At 35.0% G+C, this 15,122-nt stretch overlaps 1 protein-coding gene and 2 pseudogenes across 1 annotated transcript; all 3 read left to right on the top strand.

Moving 5' to 3' along the window:
• Positions 1–662: 662 nt before the first annotated feature.
• On the top strand, positions 663–980 carry LOC149143936 (protein GRAVITROPIC IN THE LIGHT 1-like). Its single transcript, XM_089451984.1, has one exon. The coding sequence runs from the start codon at positions 663–665 to the stop codon at positions 978–980; it is 318 nt and encodes a 105-aa protein (XP_089308110.1).
• Positions 981–1,249: 269 nt separating this feature from the next.
• On the top strand, positions 1,250–1,894 carry LOC149143935 (protein GRAVITROPIC IN THE LIGHT 1 pseudogene; annotated as a pseudogene).
• Positions 1,895–4,002: 2,108 nt separating this feature from the next.
• LOC149143934 (protein GRAVITROPIC IN THE LIGHT 1 pseudogene) lies at positions 4,003–4,802 on the top strand (annotated as a pseudogene).
• Positions 4,803–15,122: the final 10,320 nt, after the last annotated feature.

Genomic DNA, 15,122 nt, shown 5'->3' with positions numbered 1-15,122 from the left:
CCGCAATGCTCTGTTTCAACTAATTGATCACCATTATATGGAACAGAAGTGTCAATCAAAATTGTAACCATTCAGCTTTTGTTGTTATTTGTGTTTTCGATCCATAGTCCAACAGTGGTTGGAGTCCTTAAGAAACCATCACATATTGCCAAGGAGAGATTGTGATTACGAAATCCACCTTGAACAATGAAGGAAACCGCTATGAAAAAAATCTCATCGCTCGAATTTCTCTATCAGCTCTTAACTAAATGCAACTGTTGAACTTAAGAAATATTAATTACATTACTTACAGCCCAAAACAACAAAACGTTAACTAAATTTAGAAAGTGGAATATTAATTACATTATTGAAAGATCCACCCCATATTGAGCTCTCTGCTAAGAATTTTGTGCCCAGCCTCTGATCAAATGTGCTCTACAGCAGGTTCCCATTTTACCCACTTTGTCCAGAAGACAAAAGGGTCCTACCTGAAACCAGCTAGAGGCAGCGTTATTGAGCTCGTAAGATTATATCAGTACAATTTGGGTTGTGAAGGATTTAACCCAGAGGCTTCCAAGGATGTAGCATAAGAGTCATTGAAGGAAAATGAGAAAGAGCTTCTGATAAACCAAGTAGATGGTACAGTTTCTGATCATGAAAGTCTGGTTCACAGAATAAGGGCCATGGAAGACCTATTGAAGGAGACATTTTCCACTGTATCTCATTTGAAAACCTCTTATGAAAAGTTACAGGCAGCCCATATTCCTTATGATGCAGAGAAGCTACAGGTGGCTGATAAGGAGGTGATCAGGGAAATGAAAAAGCTCTCAGAACTGAAGCAATATTATAAGAAAAATATTTCCAGTGGAGACTCCAGTGGTTCTGAGAACCAGATTGGGTTAAGCTATGAGGAGACTTCAACAAGGGCTCTACAGATTGAGATTGCACAGAAGAATTCTGAGATTGAAAGCTTGAAAAAGGCATTGGAAAATGTTAACTGAGAAAGGGTGAGCATAGAAGATCAGACAGAAGGAAAAGTGCTAGAGATTCGTCATCTTTGAATGTTGGGGATGGTCCTACAATTAAATTGTTGGAGACAAGCATGCAGAAGATGAGAGAATCAGCCAGGGGTTTCACCAAATCCCTAATTTCTCTGATGAAATCTGCTAAGTGGGATCTAGATGTAGCAGTTAACAGCATAGAACCATGCATAAACTACACCATGGAAAGCCACAAAAAGTTGGCATTTCAATCCTATTTCTGCATGAGAATGTTCAGTGGATTTGAGAACGAGAATTTCTATTTGACTGGGAGCCTGTCGTCCATTATAGATCCTAAGAAGCACATAAATGATTGTTTCAGACAGTTTTTGGACATGAAAAACATGGAGCCATCAGAGTTGGAGTCCATTCTCACACCAAACAACATGTTTGGGAAATTTTGTATGAAGAAATTTCTCAATGTAGTGCATCCCAGGATGGAAGAATCCTTCTTTGGAAATTTGGAGCACAGGCACTAGATAGGTAGGGGACTCCACCCCAGGAGCCAATTTTACAACCTATTCCTCAAATTTTCCAAGTCTGTGTGGTTGGTTCACAGGCTTGCATTTTCTTTTGACCCGCCTCTGTCTATCTTTCATGTCAAGAGAGGGGTGGATTTCAAGGGTTCCTACATGGATAGCTTGAATTCTGTGAATATGAATCATGATGTTGACAATACTATTGCAAGTGAAGGTAATGTCCTGCAGCTTCCTGAGAAGCCAAACCCTACAATTGTAGGGTTTACAGTGATGCCAAGTTTCAGGGTTGGCAAGAAGGCCATAGTGAGATGCCAGGTCTATGTAATGACTGCAACACCTGATCTTGCAATTAATGTTTTTGATCCGCTCTCAGCACCTCCCATGGAGGATCTGTAGGTTCATTGTTGTGTATCAAATATTTCTCCTTAGCTTTTGTTTTCAAGATAAATTTGTGGGAGTATTCATTTTGGTTGCTATAAATGCATTGCGCTTTTCTTTCCAAGTGTTTGAGAAAACTTTGGAGAAATTCCACGGGATGTTTTGGGGAATTCGAAGATGAGAAAACTTTGGAGAAATTCCACGGGATTTTTTGGGGAATTCAAAGATGAGAAAACTTTGGAGAAATTCCAGGGGATGTTCTTGGGAATTCGAAAGTGATAAAACTTTGGAGAAATTCTAGGAGATGTTCTGGGGAATTCAAAGATGTTTTTTATACTTGTGGATACTTTTTTGGGAAATTTATGGTTATTTTAGTCAAATCATCCACAACATTGTGGAGAGTTTTGTGAAAATTGTGGGGAGAATTTTGTGAAATTCATGATTGTTTTGTCAAACTATCTACAATATTGTGAAGATTTTGGTGACAATCATTGTTGTTTTAGTCAAACAATCTTCAACATTATGAAGAATTATGTGGGAACATTGTATGGAAATCGAAAGATATCTTTTAACATCTATGAATGACAATTTTTAGAAAATTTATGGTCATAAATTTCTCTTCCATTAAAGTCAATTATTAAAGACTTAAAAGAGAATGTCAGAATTTTAATAGTTAGTAAGTCACACAAAACTTATACAATCAGTAGCAAAAAGAAATTATAGCCAATAGCCATTGCAAGGGAAATTGTCTCACCTTGCAGCTCTAAGTCAGACTTTCACAAAGTTGGGATCTATGTCCATAGCCTGCATGCAGCCTGAAAGTGCATCTCTAAATCTACCAACATCCATCCGAGTGGCTGCACGGTTGCTATAGCATAGCACTAATGCCCTGATATTGCTTTTTGACTTCTCACTTGGCAAGATGCAGCTTATCCCTTGAGTATCATATTCTTCAGCTTTAGAAAAATCTCCTTCTGCATATTCTTGATTCCCCCTATTCGAATGATCAGAGTATACATGATTTTGCCAAATCTTCTAGAAACCAGAAAGAATATTCTTTAATCCATGTCATTATGAAAACACTTTTAGAATCTTGAATGCCATTCAATTATGGTAAAGGCAAAGTATGTTGAGGAAATTCCTTTTAAATGTACCAAATATGTGAATTCGATAAAAATAGCAGACTAATGTAATCTCATTTCACTGTAGTGAAGAAAAGAAGAATGTTTGTACATAAAGGCTAGCAAAACTAAAAGAAAAAAAAACAATAATGGAATTGCTCTATCAACTCTTAACTAAATGCAACCATTGAACTTAAGAAATATTAATTACATTACTTACAGCCCAAAACAGCAAAACGTTAACTAAATTTAAAAAGTGGAATATTAATTACATTCTTGAAAGCTCCACCCCATATTGAGCTCTCTACTGAGAATTTTGTGCCCAGCCTCTGATCAAATGTGCTCTACAACAGGTTCCCATTTTACCCACTTTGTTCAGAAGACAAAAGGGTCATGCCTGAAACCAGCAAGAGGCAGCATTATTGAGCCCATAAGATTATATCAGTACAATTTGGGTTGTGAAGGATTTAACCCAGAGGCTTCCAAGGATGTAGCATCAAAGTCATTGAAGGAAAATGAGAAAGAGCTTCTGATAAACCAAGCAGATGGTACAGTTTTTGATCATGAAAGTCTGGTTCACAGAATAAGGGCCATGGAAGACCTATTGAAGGAGACATTTTCCTTTGTATCTCATCTGAAAACCTCTTATGCAAAGTTACACGTAGCCCATATTCCGATTGCACAGAAGAATTCTGAGATTGAAAGCTTGAAAAAGGCATTGGAAAATGTTAATTGAGAAAGGGTGAGCATAGAAGATCAGACAGAAGGAAAAGTGCTAGAGATTCATCGTCTCTGAATGTTGGGGATGGTCCTACAATTAAATTGTTGGAGACAAGCATGCAGAAGATGAGAGAATCAGCCAGGGGTTTCACCAAATCCCTAATTTCTCTGATGAAATCTGTTGAGTGGGATCTAGATGCAGCAGTTAACAACATAGAACCAGGCATAAACTACACCATGGAAAGCCACAAAAAGCTGGCATTTCAATCCTATGTCTGCATGAGAATGTTCAGTGGATTTGAGAATGAGAATTTCTATTTGACTGGGAGCCTGTCGTCCATTATAGATCCTGAGAAGCACAGAAATGATTGTTTCAGACAGTTTTTGGACATGCAAAACATGGAGCCATCAGAGCTAGAGTCCATTATCACACCAGACAGCCTGTTTGGGAAATTTTGTATGAAGAAATTTCTCAATGTAGTGCATCCCAGGATGGAAGAATCCTTCTTTGGCAATTTGGAGCATAGGCACCAGATAGGTAGGGGACTCCACCCCAGGAGCCAATTTTACAGCCTATTCCTCAAATTTTCCAAGTCTGTGTTGTTGGTTCACAGGCTTGCATTTTATTTTGACCTGCCTCTGTCTATCTTTCATGTCAAGGGAGGGGGTGGATTTCGAGGGTTCCTACATGGATAGCTTGAAATCTGTGAATATGAATCATGATGTTGACAATAGTGTTGCAAGTGAAGGTAATGTCCTGTAGCTTCCTGAGAAGCCAAACCCTACAATTGTAGGGTTTACAATGATGCCAGGTTTTAGGGTTGGCAAGAAGGCCATAGTGAGATGTTAGGTCTATGTAATGACTGCAACACCTGATCCTGCAATTAATGTTTTTGATCCGCTCTCGGCACCTCCCATGGAGGATCTGTAGGTTCATTGTTGTGTATCAAATATTTCTCCTTAGTTTTTGGTTTCAGGATCAATCTGTGGGAGTATTCATTTTGGTTGCTGTAAATGCATTGTGTTTTGTTTTCCAAGTTTCTGAGAAAACTTTGGAGAAATTCCAGGGGATGTTCTGGGGAATTCAAAGATGATAAAACTTTGGAGAAATTCCAGGGGATGTTCTGGGGAATTCAAAGATGATAAAACTTTGGAGATATTCCAGGGGATGTTCTGGGGAATTCAAAGAATTTTTTTATACTTGTGGATACTTTTTTGGGAAATTTATGGTTATTTTAGTCAAATCATCCACAACATTGTGGAGAGTTTTGTGAAAATTGTGGGGAGAATTTTGTGAAATTCATGATTGTTTTGTCAAACTATCTACAATATTGTGAATATTTTGGTGACAATCACTATTGTTTTAGTCAAACAATCTGCAACATTATGAAGAATTTTGTGGGAACATTGTATGGAAATCGAAAAATATCTTTTAACATCTGTGAATGAAATTTTTTAGAAGATTTATGGGCATAGATTGCTCTTCCATTAATATCAGAATTTTAATAGTTAGTAAGTCACACGAAAATTATACAATCAGTAGAAAAAAGAAATTATAGCCAATAGCCATTGCAAGGGAAATTGTCTCACCTTGCAACTCTAAGTCGAACTTTCACAAAGTTGGGATCTATGTCCATAGCCTGCATGCAGCCTGAAAGTGCATCTATGAATCTACCAACAACCATCCGAGTGGCTGCATGGTTGCTATAGCATAGCACTGATGCCCTGATATGGCTTTCTGACTTCTCACTTGGCAAGATGCAACTTATCCCTTGAGTATAATATTCTTTAGCTTTAGAAAAATCTCCTTCTGCATATGCTTGATTCCCCCTGTTCGAATGATCAGAGTATACATAATTTTGCCAAATCTTCTAGAAACCAGAAAGAATATTCTTTAATCCATGTCATTATGAAAACACTTTTAGAATCTTGAATGCCATTCAATTATGGTAAGGAAAAGTATGTTGAGGAAATTCCTTTTAAATGTACCAAATATGTGAATTCGATAAAAATAGCAAACTAATGTAATCTCATTTCACTGTAGTGAAGGAAAGAAGAACATTTGTACATAAAGGCTAGCAAAACTAAAAGCAAAAAAAACAATAACCCACTTTGATATATACACAATAGCAAAGTCGTATACCTGAGCCGTCAACTTTTACAAGCCTGCTCTGACTCTGCACTTTCTACAGCCATAGGAAGAGTAGGTAGTTCACTTTGTGCACTCTGCTTAGGCAATACCGAGATTGACTGCGGAACTGAGGATGAATCTAAGAATCTGTCATAAGCACCAATATGTATTTTGTCTTTCTCAATTATCTGTTCATTTGATAGATTTCCTTTTGAACCTGATGCATACCCTTGCGATGCATCAGTTTGAAAAACAAATGGTTGTGAAGCAAAAAGGGATAATTCGAATGTCCCATCAGAAGCTCTATATTTTTCATTCCCTTCCACTCTTGGATGATAATAATTTTTTGCAGCTCCTGATACTGAAGAACTTTGCCTGGAAGATGACCTAGAGGCAAGGCAACTTCTATGATTTCTTCCACTCACTCTAGCAGCGCTACTACTATTAATGCTATTATCACATTTATCAATCTTCACCTTCTTGGGTGGAAAATTTAACAAATCATTTTCTGAAGTTGGATTAGGCATGTTCTTGTCAAAGGATGAGTTTTTCCATATATTTCTTGTAGCAGGAATACCACATTCTCCTTCATCTTTACCAGTCCATCTGTGCTGTTGTTCTCCTCCAATGGGCAACTTTGTGTTGTAGAAATTGTCAGTGTTTATTAGTTGATCAACATCTGTTTGCAAGTTTTTATCTACGGCCCATGGCTCTTTGCTCTCAGTGTCTTTGTCATATGGATGCAAGTTGTATTGCTTTAGATACCTAGGCTGAAAAGGACTATCCCAGAGAACATAAAAATTTTCTAAGTCTGGCATAATGGAATACGATGGTGGAGGCATCGAATGAGACACTTCCTGGACATGAAACCCTTTCTAGCAATGACAAGCAGGAAACGAAACCCTCTCTGGCAGCAACAAGCAGGAAACTTGCTAGACAGGAAGGCAAATGGGAGCGAACATCGAGAGGAGGGTTTCTGTGCTTCCTGGGATATTTGCAATGCAAGCCATGGACGAAACCATTTGACAGTAGAAAATCCTTCAATCTATGTTGAAAATACCTGCTACCTGCCTTTGCGATAAATCTATGCCGAAAATGCCTACTACCTGCCTTTGCCTATCACAGGTCGAGCCACAATTTTATCAAAACCACCAAACTGCCAGAATCCCAATAATCCAACAGAAATTGAACACCACAAACCCTGGAATAACCGACTACAAATATCTGCCAGAAATCTCTAATCTGCTTGTCAGTAACTAGGCCAGAGCTCCAAGGATCTTGCCACAAAATAGAAACTCGTTACAATGTAACCAAATATGGAACTAAGTGTTTTGTTTGTTTTGTTTTGTATGCTAAAAGGGAAAATGGGGAACCGAGATGAGATGATGGCACGAAAATGCCAGCTTAACGAATGGAATACCATGGTGGAGGTGTGGAATGAGACATTTCATGGAAAAGAAACCTCTTTGGCAGGGACAAACAAGAAACCCTCTCTAGAAGAGACAAGCAGGAAAATTGCTAGACAGGGACGAACACTTCCTGGGATTTTCATGGATAAGATAGAGAGGACCTGGGATTTTCATGGATAATACAGAGAGGAGGACGATATTCTGCAAGGTAAGCCATGGCTACCTTATCTCAATCGTGCTCCAAGAAAAATATTACATGCTCCAATAAAAAGATTAAGTTTCAACTATTATTGTTTATTAATGGTGGGAAACAGTTTAATCATCAAACATCAAATCTAAGGGATTATAATAAGATAGGTAAGACAAGAGGGGAGTTGATTTCGAAGGGGAAAGCCTTATGGCCTAATTACATGGATTTTCTTATTCTTTAGCTTCATCTTTAATTTGGTTTTCTTCTTTGATATTTTATCATTTTCATAGTGTTTTTTATTTGGTTTTTATTTAAGATATGTTTGTACTTGTTGACTTTCCTATCAAACTTTGTAAGATAAAAAATAATATTTGTGTTTTTTTTCTTGTCCTCCTCCCTTGCAACAACCTTAACACGCTAATGGTTGCCTTAATTATTTATATTTCTTCTTCTATTACAACAATAACAAATTTTCCATGCTCACTTACATAACTATTTCAAGTCACTCATAAAAAATTGTTACTTTAGCCTCATAATGAATTTGAACATTCACTACTATCTTCTTCTCACATGTTGCTACTAATGCAAGGTGGTTTCAATTTCATCATCTACATTTGGACCTTCTTCTTTTTCACCATGTTGATTAGTGTTCATGACAATTGTAGTCTTCATGTCTCATATACCTTCTTCTACCTTTGCAGGGTATTCCAGTAAGTCTCCAATTAATCATGTAATATCAAAATATTCTAGTTCTTATGTCACATTAGTCACTTTATAAAAAACTGAAACACTTTATTTATTATTGTTTCTCTCCTTTCATTATATCTCACTCTTAGAATATCCCAAGCTTCTTTAGACCTAGTTATTGCTGCAATCTTAGGAATAATATTGTTATCAAAGACAATGTGACAATGTTGTAGCATCATCTGTTATGTTAACTTTAATATTGTGTTAAAGTTCTTAGAATTTACCTTTCATGTTAATAACCCAAATATCATAATTTTTACTAGTCAAAATTGTAATATATATATATGAATTTGTTATTCCATGTTATCTTTCAACATTAAAATAGAAATAAAATCAAATTGCTATGTTTTATTTTTTGTATCTTATTTTACTTTTCTTTATTTTTTATTTAATAACTGAAAATAATGATTTTCCTTTTCCTTTTCACCCTTCTTATTTTTTAGAGTAAGAAATAAATGTTTTAGATTGGAAAAGGGTAAGAAATAAAATGAAATAGTTATATTTTATTTTTCTATATTTTTTTGAACTTCTTTATTTTTTATTTTAAAAATGTTAATAGTGTAGTCTAATCAAGCGCTGTCTATAATTAAGGGTTGTCTACAAGTGAGATTTTTTGAAAAGTTTTTTTAGTTTGTTTTCCGATCTAATTTGTTTAGAGTCTTGCAAAGATTTATTGAAATGATAGGTGCCCCAAGGGTTTTTGAGGGTGCAGTCAAAACATCAGTGTAAAAAACACAAATCAAGATTTCACCATAGTTCTTTTAGTTGAATTCCTGCCAGAAATCGGCCTCCAGAAAGTCTCACATATAGACAATTTTGTCTAACCAGGGTACAATTTTGGCAAGATTTTGACCAAATGTTTTGGGAAATCTGGTTTACAGCTGTCAAGCTTCAGAATTTTACGTGCCCTAGAAGTTTTTGATGGCGCTGAATCCATTTCCACCATCAAAAACGATTTAGGCACTCCTATAGTAAGACTTAAAGAAACAAAAAAATAACCTCCAAGCAAAATTATAACCTCAAAACACCATTCGTAATTACTTTATTTATTTTTTATTTTTAATACCATAATTAAAAAATGAATGTTTTTCTCTTTCTTTTTCATCATTTATACTTTTAGAATAATAAAAAATATTTTAGACTAGGAAATTGTAACCTCTTGTTGTAAAAGATTACTGTTCTCCTTAAATTTATATAAGTTACTTATTCTGAAAATATTTAAATATCTCAATCTAGAATTATCCTGAAAATATTTAAAATTTTTTAAAAATCTCAATCCAGAAATATCCTAGAACCTACTTTTAAGAGAAGTTAATTCTTTGACACTGAGCTCCGTCTTGAGGCTCACACTCCCATACAAATCTCAATCCAGAAATATCCTAGTACCTACTTTTAAGCAGTGTTGATAATATCGGTATCGGGAAAATATCAGCGAGGGTCCAGAAAATATCTTATCGGCAATATCGGCGAAAATATCGGCAAAATATCGGCAAATATCGGCAAGCATAAAAAATGCATAATATATTCATTTTTTTCATATTTTTAAACATATAAAGCAATAACAACATGAAATAAACACATTGGCACATAAATATGAAGAAAACACTGATATATATGATGTCAAATAGAAATGATACATCAAAGGTGATACAAAATCCTGCTGATCCCTAATAATTGTCCATTCAAGGACTCAAATGTGGAGAACCAATACAAAATAACATCACATATATAAAAATATCTCATCATCATGAGTTATATGTAGCATAACAAATAAAACTAGCAGCTATCTATCTGAAATCACTACCCTCTCCCCCTTTTACGGGAAAACATGATGGGTTGTTTGCCAGGCCTGCCCCTAGTAGTAGGAGGCCCTGACCCTGCCTCTACACCTAATGTCAAATAATGAGTGCTAGGTATGGGGCTATGCTCTCCTATATCTATAGCAGATGGTGTTGATGCTGATGCTCCCGCAGTGTCCTCCTCCTCCTCCTGCTCCTCCTCTGAGTGCTGCTGCTCCTCTGACTCCGAGTCCTCTTGCTGCCCCTGCTCTAATGGATCATCTGCCACTGGCTCTAACCATGAAGGTGACTCCTCCAAGAGGGGCTCCTCAGACTCCACCTTCCACGGAGACAATACATCAATATTGTCTAAGCTAAGTCACATGACACGAGGACACGAGACACGGAGGACACGTAAATACGAGTATTCAATACGAAATGCAACGACCTGCAAACAAGACACGGGGGACACGTTAGTTATATATATATATATATATATATATATATATATACCTAAATATAGTTTTTTATCCATATTAAATTGCAGGTTGCAGCTTATCTAATCAAATTAAAATATTATTACTTCTCAAAGTTCATAGTTCACTTTAAAAAAATAAATAGAATCAAAATTTACTATTTAGAAATTAGAATGTGATATGCTTAGTCTTGATTCTTGAATATTCAATGTTCATTGTTCATGTACAACTTACAAGCACATAAGAAAATAACTAAAGTCTAATCCTATTGATTTCCTCTGCCCTTCTTGCAAGAAAATGCCACAGCTTTCCCTTTCCCTCTAGCTGTAGACGCTGGTGTTGGTGGAGTTGGCAATGGAGTTTGCTATGCTCTAGAAGCTGAAGAACTAGAAGTAGGAGCTATAGGAGGTAGACCACATCCTCTACTGGTGGCAGGGGTAGCCTGGGCAGGTGGTGTCACTTGGAAACATTACAATTTCCCAATCCTGAAATCCTAAAAAACTGATAAGTCTGTTGCATTTTGAATGAAATCTAAAATTCTACTTTCTCCATATGAAATCCAATGAGGCCGGAACCACTTTCAAACATCTTGAGTCATTTCATGGTAATGTTAAAAATTTAAGTAAAAGGATGAAAATGAAGATTAAGGAGAATGTCACTTTTACTTTAAGTATTTAACATTACCATGAATAGCATATCAATACTAGGGCCTAGAACGCTCAAACCCTCCTTGGCAGCAACCACATAGCTCTCCCCTTCTTTCTCTATCAAAAATGAAAATGATATGAAAAAAAACCAAAATTGGATTTTTATAGGCCATGCGGAAATTTTTTACGTCACCGGGCGATATTTTCGATCGTCGCGCGATATTTTCTGAAATATCGGCGATATTTCGGAAATATCGCGATATAAAATATCGCCGAAAATATCGCGATATTTTGTCGGCGATATTTCGGCTCGCCGAAAATATCGCGATTTTCGGCGATATTATCAACACTGCTTTTAAGAGAGAAGTGAGCTCCGTCTCGAGGCTCACACTCCCATACATTTCTGGAATCTGCAATCTACATAAAGATGCCCATGCCCTCAATGGTGGCTCGGATTTTCATGCCCTCAATGGTGGCTCGGATTTTCCTTTCGAAGTAGGGTAACAGTTAAAACTCAGGCACTTGATGCCGGTTTCGGCCACTAAGATGGTGGCTTACAGCTTACAACGGCGTTGGCTCACTATGATCAGAATGGAGTTTTCCTTGGTGGTCCTCCTCAATTTCTTGCTGTGTAGAAAATCTACTCAACGCCATTCTAATATCATTAGAAATCCCAGAGAAGGAAAACCACACTAAAACTGCAATAAAACTATACAACAGAGAGCCACTGTTCACAAATTAGAATTGTTCAGAATTCGGGCCTCCATGGATTCGCCACAACGGACTCTTACTGTACAGAGAATACTGTATGCAGATAACCCTCTGTCCAGTGGATTCAATTGTGTATAACCCAGAATTATGAAACGCTATTCATGAGGTACGCCACTTTTAAATATACAATTGCATGGTGAAGGTTTTGAAAAATCATTATTATGTCTTTTTCTTTTTCAACTCAGTTTGTATTGATACTAGCGTCATGACTTTTCCATTAGTGGGATATTCAATGGTTGGTTCTAAGTTTCTATAATCGCATTGATTTGATATTGAGAAATTTTGAAAAGAAATCCGACAGAATATGCAGGGTGAATGGTGGAAATTTTAGGGAAATTTTAGTGAATACTTTTGATATTGTTTTTATATATTTATATTAATTTTCTTAAAAGGAAATTAACACTGAAGTCTAAGCAAAGATATTGAGATTTTAAAAATCAATTAATTATTTTAAATTGAGGATATTGAAATAGCGATTAAGTTTGGGATATCACATTGGAAGAGATTTAAGATTTGTAAAGTGGAATATTTTAATTTTCAAACATTTAAAGTATCAATTATTCTATTTTTTCAATGTTTGCAATATAATGTAAATTAGGAAAAGAAAACACGAAAAAATCAATTTTAATTTGAATACCAGAATAAGGTTGGTCGTACCGGACCAGCGCGTAATTGGACTGCACTAAGAATGTCATTCTCAAATTTAAAATATATTTAAATAAATAAATAGAAAACAAAAATGTATTTTTTAATAATTTAAATGATTAAATATAAATAAAGTTTGGTCATAATATTGGAAGAGACTTAAGATTTGTTTAGTAGAGTATTTTATTTTTCGAAAATTTAAACAATTAATTATGTTATTCTTCAATGCTTTTAATATTATATAATTAATTATATTATTTCTTCAATGTTCTTAATATTATATAAATAATTATATATATAATATAAAGAAAATTTAATCTATTTATTAGAATTAAAAAATATAAAGAAGGTTTATTTATAATGTTAGAAGAAAGGTACGTTTTGTTTATGAGAATATTTTAGTTGATGTGAGATTCATGTAAGAATGAATTATAATATTATAATCTTTCAAAACAGACTATAATAGACATAGATATTTTTTAGGTAGAAGTTTAGAATTTGATAACATGATGATTCATTATGGTAGAAGAGTTAAGGAGAAGAAGGAAGCAAAAAAGAGGAATGTTTATAAACTATTTTTTCCTTTTTTCTTCTTTTTGACTTTTCTATCTTGATGATGGATTCTGTTATTTGTTCAAAATGCCTATCTAAGAAACATCTATGGTGAAATGTATTTTGGAAGATCGCAATATCAAAATATTTTCATTTTCAAGAATTTAAACAACGAATTATACTATTTTTTCAATCATCTAATATTATATAATTTAGACAAAATAATATATGTGTATATGTGTGGAAAAATTGTTCTTCCTCTCAACTAAAGGTAAGGTAGAAGTTGTCGTTACTAGGGTATTCTAAAATTAAACTCATTTAAGAATGTTTTCTCAAACTCTAAGCCATTACAACAATATTCATCAACATATCAAAGCTCAACATGTCACTAGCAGACATTTGAACCTAGGGAGGATAATAATCATTACACCCAACCACTTTAGTTAATAGTAACTAATAGGTAAAATAATATTTTATTAAAATGCATTTATTTTAAAAAAACACTATACAAATTAAATAAAAAAACTTATCTATTAAATTAAAAATATTTAACAAAATAAAATGATTTTTTTATAGCCTATTGGGATAACTAAATTGGTGATCGTTGTGTTATGAATTATTATGTAAACTATAAGCATGGGCCAATCCAGCATATATATATATATTAATTTATATTTATATTAATATTTATAAATAACTAAAATAAAATATTAGTTTCACTTTCATGAAATAATAATAATTTTTAATTAAAATTATTTAATTTTCTTAGGGGTAAATTGTATTTATTTCTAAATAGTGGAGTACATGATGATACTAAAAATCTTTAGGTTAGTATCTCACTAGGAAGATCTGGCCAATGCAGAAGTGATAACAGAGTACTAAGATAATCGATATTTGACATACAAAAACTGAAAAGTTGGCGTAACAAGCCCTAGAAGTAGGCAATAGGAGATAGAAACCAATAGAATAGAAGCATAACATAAACTAAGTATGGGGATCAAAATTCATGGTTACAACTTGGATGAGATCTTCGTTGTCACCTGGAAGGCCTCTGGTCAAGGGTGGATGCCAAGGTGTTGTTCAATGCATTCCATTCTTCGATCTAGATCCTTCATATGGTAATGAAAATGCTCAAGAAAATGGAGGACATCTACATGTTGCACATATCAGTCCAATAAGGTTATGCCTAGGAGTAACTTCATGTTCCAATATAAATCAATTGTGTGCATACACTATATGAGATGTCAACGAGTGTTCCTAGTGTCAACTAACTAGGTTTCCATCTCATGAAGTACCTTTGTGTTTGAGAGTTGGAGCTTGTGGGACATGCCTTACTCCTCAACATTGATTAATTCATCTTGTATGGGGCTCAAAGTGATTCCATGGAAACAAGAAACAATTTCCTCTAGGAGGTAGTGCATACATTTGTTTCCCTAGTGGGCCTATTCTTGATAGTAAATCGCACCCCTAGGGATGCAAGAGCATTGATGAGGCATGGAGGAGAGGCTAGAAAGAAGAAGAAATATGGAGAGGGGAGGAGAGACAAGAGATGTAGAAATATGGGGCACGGGGGGAGGAAACATAGCAGAGACATGGGTAAGAGAGACAAATTGATAAGAACCACGGTGAAGGAAAATTGTCAATGACATCTTAGGTAAGAGGGAAGGAATTTAATTGAAAATGGACATGACGTAAAATACAAAACTAAATAAAGAAAAGGTCTATAAGCTAAGGTAATAGAGCATAAGTTAGGATATGAGAGCATACAAAGAGCAAGGTTGATCAAGATGAAACAAAGAGAGAAGCATAGAAGGAATGGAAGAGCACTAAAGAAAAAAAGAGGGAATGATCATCGAGAAAGAATTTCCAAGATAGGAGGAGTCCGAAAGAGCTGCAACTAAAACCATTTTCTAGTAGGAACGTGTGTTTAAACTCTTATTACAAAGGATCCTAAGTGCAAGAGTGACTAGACTTCCATCTAACCTACAACAGGAAAGTAAGTCCAAAACAAGCTTAGAGATGTAAAAACTTTGGACATTACTGTCTACATTGTAGTGCC

The sequence above is a fragment of the Pinus tabuliformis genome, chromosome X (assembly GCF_031772625.1).
Source record: "Pinus tabuliformis cultivar Carrire ecotype Pingquan chromosome X, CPIR1, whole genome shotgun sequence".
NCBI classification, from domain to species: domain Eukaryota; kingdom Viridiplantae; phylum Streptophyta; class Pinopsida; order Pinales; family Pinaceae; genus Pinus; species Pinus tabuliformis.
Note: the sequence above shows the minus strand (reverse complement) of the source record. Positions and strands in the feature narration are given on the sequence as shown.